The 13,307-nt window shown below is 46.0% G+C and overlaps 1 protein-coding gene across 1 annotated transcript in view; it reads right to left on the reverse strand.

Annotated features, from left to right (window-relative positions):
* Positions 1–13,307, reverse strand: part of SCAF8 (SR-related CTD associated factor 8) — a 1,046,706-nt gene that overhangs the window by 611,463 nt on the left and 421,936 nt on the right. Inside the window, 1 exon segment of the mRNA XM_030198392.1 lies at positions 1,977–2,108. Coding sequence (XP_030054252.1) covers positions 1,977–2,108 — 132 coding nt within the window.

Consider the following 13,307-nt stretch of genomic DNA (forward strand, 5'->3'; position numbering starts at 1 on the left):
TCCTCATCCTCCCACGAATGCTCATCCTTGGTATCGGACAAAAGCTCTCTAAGAGCAGCTCGAACCCGAGCCTGTCTCGACGTCGAGGAACGGCGACATTGAGGGTGATGTCGAGAAGTCGACCCCTGCTTGGACTGTGGCCAATGTCGAAGAAGAGTCGACCTGGGTGGCAACCGACGCCGATGTCACAAGCGGCACCGAAGTCAGGGTCCTCACCACAGGCGAAGGACCAGATGCTGCTTCAACAGACAGTGCAGAAGGCACAAGCATCCCTGGCACCAATGAAGACTGGCGCAGCAATCCCTCCAGGAGTTCTGGAAGAAGGGCCCCGATGTGCTCGTCAAGAGCCTCCATCAGAAAAGGCTGCGGCGGTGGCAGAATCTGTGGGGGCTCGAGAGCCGGTACCAGGCTGCCAGAAGACCGAAGCATCGGCACCTCCTGTATAGAGGGTGAGCGGTCCTCTCGGCGACGACGCTTCTCGGGTGCCGAATCTCTCAGCTCCCCGGAGCTCTCGGTACAGCGCATGGAAGATCGATGACGGTGCTTCTTAGCCTTCGCTCAATGCCCATCATCGAGACTCCTCTGTACCGAAGAGGAGGACGTGGAATCCTCACACCTCCTCGGGGCCGGGTCCGACAAAGGGCGGTCCCGGGGGACCTGCATAGCAGTAGGCCTCGAGACAGGTGGAGACCCACTTGATGCCTCGCTGCTCCCAGCGCGATGTGGTCATTCGGCAGCCATTACCTGTGCTCTTGAAATCAATGCTTCCCTCGACGTCGACAACCTCGGTACCGATGCCGAAGGACCGGACCGATCCGCAAAAAGTTTTTCTTTTTGAGCCTCCCGAGACACTTTTTCATCAAAGGACACTGCTTACAAGCAGCTGGTAGATGATCGGGCCCAAGGCACTGGAGACACCACACGTGGGGGTCGGTACCCGAGATGGTCCGGTTGTACCGAGTACAATGCTTGAAGCCGCTGGGTGTCCTCGATGACATGGACGGAAAAACGACAGCTGCAGAATTAAAGGACACGATTGTGCCAACCAAAAAGGCAGAAAAAGGGAAAATAAAACCCGGCTGCACAGACTGAGATGGCCGCGGCGAAAAGAAAACTTAAACTTTGTAACAAAAACTAATGAAATAAGGGAACTACTTTAAAAACAAAACACAAATTTTTTTTTTCAATTTTGTTGAAACGAACAAAAAGAAGCGGTAACAGACGAAGTCTCCTGGGCCTTGTAAGAGAAATACAGCGAAAAACGTGCCACCTCAGACGCAGAAAAAAAAGGAGGATGACACGCTCATGCCAGTTTCCTGGGCCGCCGCAGACGTCAACCCAATCATGAGAACAATCAGCCAGCTTGTCCTCGGAGAAAGTCAGTTTTGAGACTTATTATCAGGAAGGGATACTAGCTTTTTAGGTGGGCAAAATTAAATTTTCCTGGATGTTTCCAAATGGGCACAGCTTAGAAGAAATAAATTTTTGGAGTTGAGAGCAGCAGTAATTTCTCTTGGAGCAATTACAGTTTCAATTACAGTTTCCTTGGATATGTATTTTCTTTACAAAATGTTTATTATGTTTTCTTATGATCCATCACAGCTGGGATTTTTCCTTGAAGGAAAAGATGCTCCTTTGTAATTGATACAAGCTAGTCTATAAACAACTAGTTTATTTCAGGACAAGATGATTTCTTCTTTTTCATTTGCTTCAATACCACCTTCCTATGGTTTTGTTAACTTAACTCCTCCTCCAAGTGGTGGACTATAAAATGTGTTAATTTCATCTATTTTGTATGGCAAGTAACTTTTTCTCCTGTTAATTATTTCCAAATTTCCTTTTCAAAGTTTGCTCTTTGAATGTAGATTAAAATGTGAATAAATGCACACTGAAGCTTCAAAAGAGAGCTGTTTACTTTTGCACACCATTGCATCTCAGGACACCCTTTCATTGAGTAACAGGTAGTAAAGTGCTACCTCTTGCTGTACATCCATGGATTCATCCAGCTTTGACTCGGGCTCTTGGAATTGCTGTTGGCTGCTGCCCTGTGAAGGAGATTCAGAATGCTCTGACCCAAAGATCTCTTCCTGACTTTCCTGAGGTGTCACCTAAATGGAAAGCAAATGAAAAAATAAAAAAGTGTATCACAAATGATTGTGTATTTTATCTGAAACAATAAAAAAAAGATGTTCTAAGAAACCATCTTACAAGATCCATACTCATTGTATTATTGCTTTTTTAAAAATTCAATTCCATTCTGATAAAGAAATCTGTGGTCAAGTATGTATGTATGTGTTTTCTGCACTCCATGCTTACCCTCAGAAAATAAAACTTATCTGTAGCTGCCTTCCATCACATTTTCAAATACTGCACTACGGCCTAAATTCTTCTCAGGATATATACACGGAGAAGACTGCAATATGATGCAGCAGGATACTGAAGCAGCAGGATAAAGCACCAATTTCTGACAAACGTTTTTCCCTAAATCTTTACAGAACAACCACTGAAGGCATCACCTAATATAGTAGGCACATCAGGAATTCTGGTGCTGTGATAGCCTGCCTTGCCTTTGGTTGTTTCCTTGTGTTGCAGGAAAGGAACATTAGAAGCACTGCAATGCACTTTTCACAGGAATTCCAATTAATTTGGGAGAAGAATAAACATGCATAATACTATTGCTTCAAGAAACTGTAAACCTGTATATGGAAATGCAGCTTCCTGCTCATTCCCTGGTTTGAAGAAGTGAAACAAGATTTCATCTTCACATATGCAGAAACACATAAGAAGAATCACAAGTATCAAGCAGGACACTGCAAATCACACATTAAGCAATTACTTTTTATTAAGAATGGCAGAAGTAAATGCCATACAACCATGCTCCACTGGAACCATGCTCCACTGTAAATATACAGTGGGAGAGAGAAATGGTGAATAAAAAGTATAATGGAAGCCAAACATCATATGTACAGGGTAAGGCAAAAAAGAAAAAAGTAACCCCCTACAGGTTTTTTTGCTGTTTTCTCAGGAACTGCTTGGAATTTCAGTGTGAAATTTTATAGCTTTATTTGTTGTCACTATCTACATTTATGTGCCAAGTGGAATGAGATTATCTTTAAACATGGTGAAGTTATAGAATTTTTGGCATGACCACCCAGTGAATTTTGCACATTCAAAACTTTTTACACTGTAATACTACTATTTGAAAAAAGCCCAGTGCACCAGCTTACTCTTAAGGATGTCACAGTGACGTAGACTTTTGTCTGAAGAGCAATAGCGGAGACCTAACACAAGCTCCACCCAAAGCCACAAACAATTGCCAAACTCAAGAAAGCACTGCAGATGATCTGGGCCAGCTTGTCACAGGGACCAATCAACAAGGCTGTTAAAACTTCCCAAAGAGACCAAAGGCCCATGTTAAAGCTGAAGGTGGACACTTTGAGCATTCACAGTGACAGTGAGTTCTGACATATTGTTAATTGTATCATTTGAATGATGTTATTTTACTGTGTTTCAGCTCAGACATTTTTAATGTGCAAAAAAATTGTTAGGTAGTAACACTAAAGTGTCAGTAACATCAACAACATAGCTTAAGATAATTAAATGCTGTTTAATAGTAATACCTAAGTATAAAGACTAAATAAGTACATAACATTTCTTGTTGAGAAAACAGCAAAATACTCTGGGGGGGTACTTTTTTTTCAACTCACTCTATAGTTGCATGATTGGTTAGCCTGAAGAATGGAGATCAACAAAGCTTAACCTCCTTCTGACTGCCTGTTAGCTCTCTCAGTGTTCTTACCCATGGTAATCAAAAATACTATGTTTTGAATCTACTGGTTGTTAGTTTCATGAAATATTGTTTTATTATTTCAATGATTAAAAAACTATTCCATTATCCCCATTCCACCTTACTCATGATTTTATAAACTTTCATCATATTCCCTCTCACACTGACCTGCAGGGTACCACAAGGATCGATACTGTCACCTATTCTGTTCAATATCTACCTCAAACCACTAGCTGAGCTGATTCGGTCAATGGACACTCAGTTCTACATCTATGCGGATAATGTGCAGCTACTCATACCCATTGAACCTGACTTACCTACACCCTTGAATAAACTGATCACTTGTCTAACATCAATTCAAGAATGGGCTAAACACAACAAACTTTGCCTGAACCCAAGTAAGACCGAGCTTCTCTGGGTCCCTAAAATAAGTGGATACATACCTGACATCAAAATCCCTTTTGGGAAGTATGAACTCCCCCTCAAATCACAAGTCAGGAACCTTGGAATACAGTTAGATTCAACACTTACTCTGATTCCCCAAATCCAAGCAACCTTCAAGAGCTGCTTCTACTATCTGCGACAGCTATGCTGCCTCTCTCCTTACATCGAGAAGGTAAATCTTATCCCCAGTTGTGCATGCCATGGTAACATCAAGACTGGATTACTGCAATGCACTATACAATGGTATGACTTCAAAGGGCCTGCACCAGCTCCAGTTGATTCAGAATGCAGTAGCAAGACTCATAGAAGGTTGCAAGCGATGTGACCACATCACACCATGTTTGCAAAAACTTCATTGGCTACCAGTACAATACAGGGCTAATTTTAAAACTCTATGTCTGATCTTCAAGGCCCTGAAAGGAAATGGCCCAGAGTATCTGAAGAATCGGATGATCCTCCACACACCGGCAAGGACACTAAGGTCCTCCCAAGGACTTTCACTAACTACACCCTCTCCAAAAGACATTACACAATGTCATACCTGCAAGCGAGCCTTCTCCGGAGTAGCCCCCACACTCTGGAATGCATTGCCTGAAAGGCTCTGCTTAACACAAGACTATCTGTACCTTCAGGAAGCAGGTGAAAGCTTGGCTCTTCAACCAAGCCTTTAATGGAAGAAGTAACTAACTTGTTAGTCTCACTCACACACACAAGGATTGACTCGGGCTGCACATACTGCAGCGGGACATGTTTATCCACTCCTACCCTAGCTGAGATAATATTTAACCATCTCTCTGACCTCACGTGCAACTTTCTTCAAATCAATCACCTTACTTTCTAATTCTTCCTACTTTCTTATTCATCTATATGTTACAACTTTGCCTTACCCTTCATTACCAATTATAATGTTCTAGTACATATTGTGTTGTCATTGCAAGTAGTATACCATAAAAATACCTAAATAGGGACCACTGGTGAACTATTCTAATTCTAATGTTGTATTTATAACCAGCTGCAGTTGTTTGAAGCAGAATATTTTGAACACCACGGGGTAATACAACATTAGAATTAAAGTAGTATACCATGCCATACTTTGTATTGTTGTTAGAATATTTTTACTGCTCTAATTGCCTCCTGCTCATGTTTGATCTATTCTTACTGTACACCACCCTTGAGTGAATTCCTTCAAAAAGGTGGTAAATAAATCCTAATAAATAAAATACATGAAGTGTACAACCTACAGAAGCTCTACTGTGATATAATAGCAAATACACAGTTCATAAAAATTCTTCTTGGAACAATTTGAGGCAAAAAGGATCAGGTATGTTAGGCAATTGTTTATAAATGTATGAGCAATAGCAGTGTATAGGGCCACAGATGGAAAAATAGGGCAGAGTCACAATTCAGAGGATACAGTTTTATTTAAAAATTCGACATCCCATGTTTTGGCAAAGGCCTGCATCAGGGGTCTGCATACATAAAAATACACAATTAAAAACAATTAAAATACAAATAAAAATCGCACATTGAAATAGAATTGCATGCTATATACATTCAAAAACAAATATCAGAATGGAGTTACAGCACAGTATATCTTCCTGTCAGAATCCACACTCAACAGAATATGAAGATATTGTAAAAAAAATACTTAAATTATAATAGGATTATCATATAGAAGTTTTTTTTTTTAATTTACAGTTTATTTTTCAGTATGTTCTTATTGGAAATTTTATTTAGACATCCGTTTTAAATAATATATGGCAGCAAAGTCATTACTCAAATTTATACTAATATACTTATTTTGCACCTCTATAGAAGCTTAAGCCAAGATTTTACACCAATATGAAGGTTGTCATATACACTCTTTTAGCTGTATTAGATTAACTACGTCTATTAGCATCTTTTTTGTTATGCACTCTCCAATGTATTTTATGACTTAATTATGATTTATCTTTGCAAGTTATTGCTATCCAATAGAGATGTCTATATTGTCTTAACAGACGTTAACATACATTCATATGTTTAAAACTATCACAGCATTTTTGTTTAGATTCTACACATTTATGAAGTCCGAGTTTGAAAAGAGGATTATGTTGGAACACTAAATAAACTACAACGTTTAAAATGGGGTGGTCTCGTGTCCTGAGCACAATTTTTCTAACTTACTTCCTGCCAGTAATCAACACATTTGAATATCTGTGATATCATCATCTGAATTCAATATAAATCAACGCTGAGTTATGTCAAGTTCCATCTGGGTTTGTCAGGAAGTCTTTTCAAGGTGTACAGTGCAGCAAGATAAATGGAAAGGAATCTGGAGTTGACAATGTAGGAAAAGGATACATTATCCTCCCAGTGTTCTCCGGGGTGACTCCCAGGTCCACCCAGATCCATTCAGGGCCTGCGCTCCAGCTGCCCTGTGCACATACTGGCCACCACCTACCAGATGCTGTGGAGGTCTTGAAGTCCATCTGCATATTCCTCCCAGCATTCTCCAGGTGACTCCAAGGTCCATCCCAAGCCACTAGAGTCTCTGCTCCAGGTGCCATATGTCTGATAGCACACAAAACATTTTATCTCTAAAGGGTTTTCTTTACTTTTAATCAATTTTCAATGGCCCATCCCAAGTCACTAGAGTCTCTGCTCCAGGTGCCATATGTCTGATAGCACACAAAACATTTTATCTCTAAAGGGTTTTCTTTACTTTTCATCAATTTTCAATGGCCCATCCCAAGCCACTAGAGTCTCTGCTCCAGGTGCCATATGTCTGATAGCACACAAAACATTTTATCTCTAAAGGGTTTTCTTTACTTTTCATCAATTTTTAATGGCTCCAGTACGATTTCTCTTCTTGATACTATCCTTCTCAATCTTTCACCATCTGAAACCACTGCATACCTCAGGACCACATTGCCCAACTTCTGTTTTCATTTCCTCACCATCCCTTTTGCCATCTTCCATCTTCTCAGTTCCCAAGCTTCAACATCTTCCTCATTTCATTCAACCATCTCCATTCTGTCTGAGTGCATCTCATCCTCGTCACTGTCGTCATGCCCAGTGGCGTTCCTAGCCTGGATGACACCCGGGGAGGATCGCCGATGCACCCTCTCCCCCCCCCCCCCCCCCCCGCGCGCGCAAAAGGACCCCCCCCCCCCGGGTGCACGCCGCTTGGGGGGGGGGGGGGTGCCGCGGCGCACGCCTGTCGGCTCCGAATTCGCTAACTTCGCTGCAGCTCCCTCTGCCCCGGAACAGGAAGTAACCTGTTCCGGGGCAGAAGGAGCTGCAGCAAACGAGCGAAGTTAGCGAACTCAGAGCCGACAGGCGCGCACCGCAGCACCCGCCAGCGGCGTGCACCCGGAGCGGACCGCCCCCCCTTGGTAAGCCACTGGTCATGCCTCTCCTACCGTTCTCCTGCTCTCTGCTGAGGATTATCAACCCCAATCCTGGTCCTCCAAATCAGCTTTCTGCAATGTATCTCTCTCTACTTATGTATTTTTAGTTCTTTTTATGGAATATGCACTGAAAAAGCGAAGTTACTTACCTGTAGCAGGTATTCTTCGAGGACAGCAGGCTGATAGTTCTCACATGTGGGTCAGTGTCCACGGCGGCCCCAGGAATGGAAAGATTTTCCAGTAAAATCCAGAAGCTTTGCGACAGTCTGTAGGACACGGGGCGGACACACCGCGCATGCGTGGCCATCTTCTCGCCCGCGCGCGTCCGTTCCCACCTCAGTTATGTGAAAAGCAAACAAACAATAACAACTCCAAAGGGGAGGTGGGCGGATTGCTGAGAACAATCAGCCTGCTGTCCTCGGAAAATACCTGCTACAAGTAACTTCGCTTTCTCTGAGGACAAGCAGGCTGCTTGTTCTCACATGTGGGGTATCCCTAGCACCTAGGCTCACTCAAAACAACAAAGAAAGGTCAATTGGGCCTCGCAACGGCGAGGACATAGCTGAGATTGACCTACGAAGCAACAGCTAACTGAGAGTGCAGCCTGGAAAAGAACAAAAAAATGGGCCTACGGGGGTGGAGTTGGACTCTAGACCCCAAACAGATTCTGCAGCACCGACTGCCCGAACCAACTGTCGCGTCGAGTATCCTGCTGAAGGCAGTAATGAGATGTGAATGTGTGGACTGATGACCACGTCGCAGCCTTGCAAACCTCTTCGATAGTGGCTGATTTCAAGTGAGCCACTGACGCTGCCATGGCTCTAACACTATGAGCCGTGACATCACGCTCTAGAGTCAGACCAGACTAGGCATAAGTGAACGATATGCAATCTGCTAGCCAATTTGAAATGGTGCGTTTCCTGAAAGCAACTCCCTTCCTGTTGGGATCAAAAGAAACAAACATTTGGGCGGACTGTCTGAAGGGACTTGTCTGCTCCACATAGAAGGCCAATGCTCTCTTGCAGTCCAATGTATGCAACTGACATTCAGCAGGGCGGGTATGAGGACGGGGAAAGAATGTTGGCAAGACAATTGACTGGTTCAGATGGAACTCCGACACCACCTTCGGCAGGAACTTAGGGTGAGTGTGGAGGACTACTCTGTTATGATGAAATTTAGTATACGGAGCATGGGCTACCAAGGCTTGAAGCTCACTGACCCTACGAGCTGAAGTAACCACCACCAAGAAAATGACCTTCCAGGTCAAATACTTCAGATGGCAGGAATTCAATGGCTCAAAAGGAGGTTTCATCAGCTGGGTGAGAACGACGTTGAGATCCCTTGACACTGGTGGAGGTTTGACAGGGGGCTTTGACAAAAGCAAACCTCTCATGAAACGAACAACTAAAGGCTGTCCAGAGATAGGCTTACCCTCTACACGATAATGAAAAGCGCTAATTGCACTAAAATGAACTCTTACGGAGTTGGTTTTGAGACCAGACTCTAACAAGTGTAGAAGATATTGAAGCAGGGTCAGTGTAGGACAAGAAAAAGGATCTAGGGCCTTGCTGTCACACCAGACGGCAAACCTCCTCCATTTAAAAGAACAACACTTCTTAGTGGAATCTTTCCTGGAAGCAAGCAAGACTCGGGAGACACCCTCAGAAAGACCCAAGGAAGCGAAATCTACGCTCTCAACATCCAGGCCGTGAGAGCCAGGGACTGGAGGTCGGGATGGAGAAGCGCCCCCTCGTTCTAAGTGATGAGGGTTGGAAAACACTCCAATCTCCACGGTTCTTCGGAGGACAACTCCAGAAGAAGAGGAAACCAAATCTGACGTGGCCAAAAGGGCGCAATCAGAATCATGGTTCCGCGGTCTTGCTGTAGTTTCAGCAGTCTTCCCCACCAGAGGTATGGGAGGATATGCATACAGAAGGCAGTTACCCCAATGAAGGAGAAAGGCATCTGACGCTAGCCTGTTGTGGGCCTGAAGTCTGGAACAGAACAGAGGGACCTTGTGATTGATCTGAGTGGCAAAATGATCCCCCAAGGGGGTGCCCCACTACCGGAAGACCTTGCATACCATGCCCGAATTCAGCGACAACTCGTGGGGTTGCATAATCCTGCTCAATCTGTCGGCCAGACTGTTGTTTACGCCTGCCAGATAAGTGGCCTGGAGAAACATGCCGTGACGGCGAGCCCAAAGCCACATCTGGAAGGCTTCCCGACACAGGGGGCGAGATTCGGTGCCCCCCTGCTTGCTGACGTAGTACATGGCAACCTGATTGTCTGTCTGAATTTGAATAAATGGATTGGACAGCTGATCTCTGAAAGCCCTCAGAGCATTCCAGATCGCACACAACTCCAGGAGATTGATCTGAAGACCTGATTCCTCGAGGGACCAAGCTCCATCTACATGAGCTCCCCAACCCAGGAGAGATGCATCCATGGTCAGCACTTTTTGAGGCTGAGGAATTTGGAAGGGACATCCCAAGGTCAAATTGGATCGAACTTTCCACCACTGAAGGGAATTGTGAAATTCGGTGGAAAATTGGATCACATCCTCTAGATTACCCGCAGCTTGGGAAGCTAAGGTCCATTGAGTAGATCTCATGTGAAGGTGCGCCATGGGCGTCACATGAACTGTGGAGGCCATATGGCCTAACAGTCTCATCATCTGCTGAGCTGTAATCTGCTGAGACGCTCTGGCCATGGAAACGAGACAGAAGGTTGTCTGTCCTCATCTCGGGAAGATAGGCCTGAGCTGTCTGAGAGTCCAGCAGAGCTCCTATGAATTCTAGTTGTTGAACTGGGAAGAAGGTGGGACTTTGGGTAATTGATGACAAACCCTAGTAGCTCCAAGAGTCGAATAGTCACCTGAATGGACTGTAGAGCTCCTGCCTCTGAGGTGTTCTTCACCAGCCAATCGTAGAGATAAGGAAACACATGTACTCCCAGTCTGCATAGCGACGCTGCGACTACTGCCAGGCATTTTGCAAAATCCTTGGGCGCAGATTCGAGACCAAATGGTAGCACACAATACTAGAAATGCTGTGTTCCCAGACGGAACCGAAGATACTTCCTGTGGGCTGGAAGTATCGGGATGTGTGTAAAGGCATCCTTAAAGTCCAGAGAGTATAGCCAATCATTTTTCTGAATCATGGGAAGAAGGGTGCCCAGGGAAACCATCCTGAACTTTTCTCGGACCAGTTATTTGTTCAGGGCCCTTAGGTCTAGGATGGGACACATCCCCCCTGTTTTCTTTTGCACAAGAAAGTACCTGGAATAGAATCCCAGCCCTTCTTGCCCTGGTGGAATGGGCTCGACCGCATTGGCGCTGAGAAGGGCAGAGAGTTCCTCTGCAAGTACCTGCCTGTGCTGGAAGCTGAAGGACTGAGCTCCCGATGGACAATTTGGAGGTCTGGTGAGGGAGTACCCTACCCAGACTATTTGAAGAACCCACCGGTCGGAGGTTATGAGAGGTTTGGTAAAAACATTTTAACCTTCCCCTGACCGGCAGATCGTCCAGCACAGGTACTTTATAGCGGCTATGCTCCACTGGAGCTAGTCAGAAGCCCGTCCCTTGCTTTTGCTGGGGAGCTGCAGGGGCCTGTCTGGGCGCACGCTGTTGATGTGAACGAGCGCGCTGGGGCTGAGCCTTAGAAGGCTGTCGGGAAGGTGGATTGTACCTACACTTATTGTAAGCATAGGGAGCATTCCTCCATCCCCTGAAAAATAGTCTACCTGTTGCGGTAGATGCTGAAGGCGTCCGGTGGGAGAGTTTGTCGAGGGCGATTTCCCACTGGTGGAGTTGCTCTACCATCTGCTCGACCTTCTCGCCAAAAATATTATCCCCCCGGCAAGGAACATCCGCAAGCCGCTGCTGTGTCCAATTGTCCAGGTCAGAGGCACGCAGCCAGGAGAGTCTGTGCATCACTATACCTTAAGCAGTGGATCTGGATGCAACATCAAAAGTGTCGTAAGCACCCCTGGACAGGAATTAGCGACACGCCTTCAGGTGCCTGACCACCTCCTGAAAAGGCCTGGCGTGCTCCGGAGGGAGGTTATCCACCAAGTCCGCATTAACATTGTTCCGCATGTGGATGCTCGTGTAGAGCTGGTAGAACTGAATTCTGGACATGAGCATAGAAGACTGGTAGGCCTTCCTCCCAAAAGAGTCTAAAGTCCTAGCTTCTCGCCCCGGGGGCGCCGAGGCAAAATCCCTAGTACTCCGGGCTCTCTTGAGAGTGGAATCCACAACCACAGAGTCGTGAGGTAACTGCAACCTCATCAACTCAGGTTCCCCATGGATCCGATATTGGGACTCTGCTTTTTTGGGGATGGTGGGATTAGTAAATGTTTCAACCAGTTCTTCAACAATGTCTCTTTAGGTGGTGAAGGATAGTCAAGGACCTCGAGCATCTCAGTCCTGGGCTCATCCACAGTTTCCACAGGGAAGGGAATGCCCACAGACATTTCCCGGACAAAGGAGGAGAAGGACAGACTCTTCGGTGGAGAAAGCTTCCTCTCAGGTGAAGGAGTGGGATCAGAAGGAAGACCACAAGATTCCTCAGAAGAGAAATATCTGGGGTCTTCCCCTTCATCCCAGGAGGCATCCTCCTCGGTATCAGAAAAGAGTTCATGAACTGCAGCCCGAAACCGGGCCCATCTCAACGCCGAGGAATGATGTCCTCGATGGTGATGTTGAGAGGTCGACTCCCTGCCAGTGGCGACAAAGCTCCCTCCATCGACGTCGACGGGGGAGTCGACCTGGATGGCAGCCGAGGCCAATGCCGCAAGCGGTACCGGTGTCGGAGACCTCACCACAGGCCCTGGGCCAGCCGCCACTTCCGTCGTCGGTACCGGAGGCACAAGCACCCCCGATACCGGAACAGAGCGCTGCTGCAGCCCTTCCAGAAGGCCTGGAACAATGGTTCGAATGCTCTCCTCCAAAGTCGCTGTCGAGGAAGGCTGAGAGGCCGGTGCAGGAGTTGACGTCAGAATCTGTGGAGGCCTGGGAGGCAGTACTGGGCTGTCCGGAGATCGACGCGACACCTCTGTATAGAGGGGAGAGCATTCCTCCCGGTTGTCAACGCTTTTCCGGGTGCCGATATGAGTGGAAAATTTGCAGCGGCGAATCAAACGGCTCGATTGTGCCAAGTTAAGGGCACGAAGAAAAAAGGAAGACCGCGGATGGGCAGCCTAAGCCAGCTGCAACGGAATGAAAGAAAACTTAACTAGGCAAAACACTAAGGGAAAAAAATCCGGGAGGCGACAAAAACCAAAAAACAAGCGATAAGAACCGCCAAAATCGCCAAAGTTTTTTCCTGAGGACCTGATCAAGAGGAACTGCAAGCAACCACTCTCCGCCATGAAAAAGAAAAAACTGAGGCGGGAACGGACGCGCGCGGGCGGGAAGATGGCCGCACATGCGCGGTGCATCCGCCCACCGTCCTACAGACTTGTCACAAAGCTTCTGGATTTTACTGGAAAATCTTTCCGTTCCTGGGGCCGCCGTGGACTCCGACCCACATGTGAGAACAAGCAGCCTGCTTGTCCTCGGAGAATGTTTGCTTCTTTGCGGAGGATACAAAGATCTGCAATAGGGTAGACAACCCTGATGGTGTGCATAACATGAGAAAGGACTTAGCAAAAATAGAGGAATAGCCTGGAATTTGGTACTA

Source organism: Microcaecilia unicolor, chromosome 3 (assembly GCF_901765095.1).
Source record: "Microcaecilia unicolor chromosome 3, aMicUni1.1, whole genome shotgun sequence".
NCBI classification, from domain to species: Eukaryota; Metazoa; Chordata; class Amphibia; order Gymnophiona; family Siphonopidae; genus Microcaecilia; species Microcaecilia unicolor.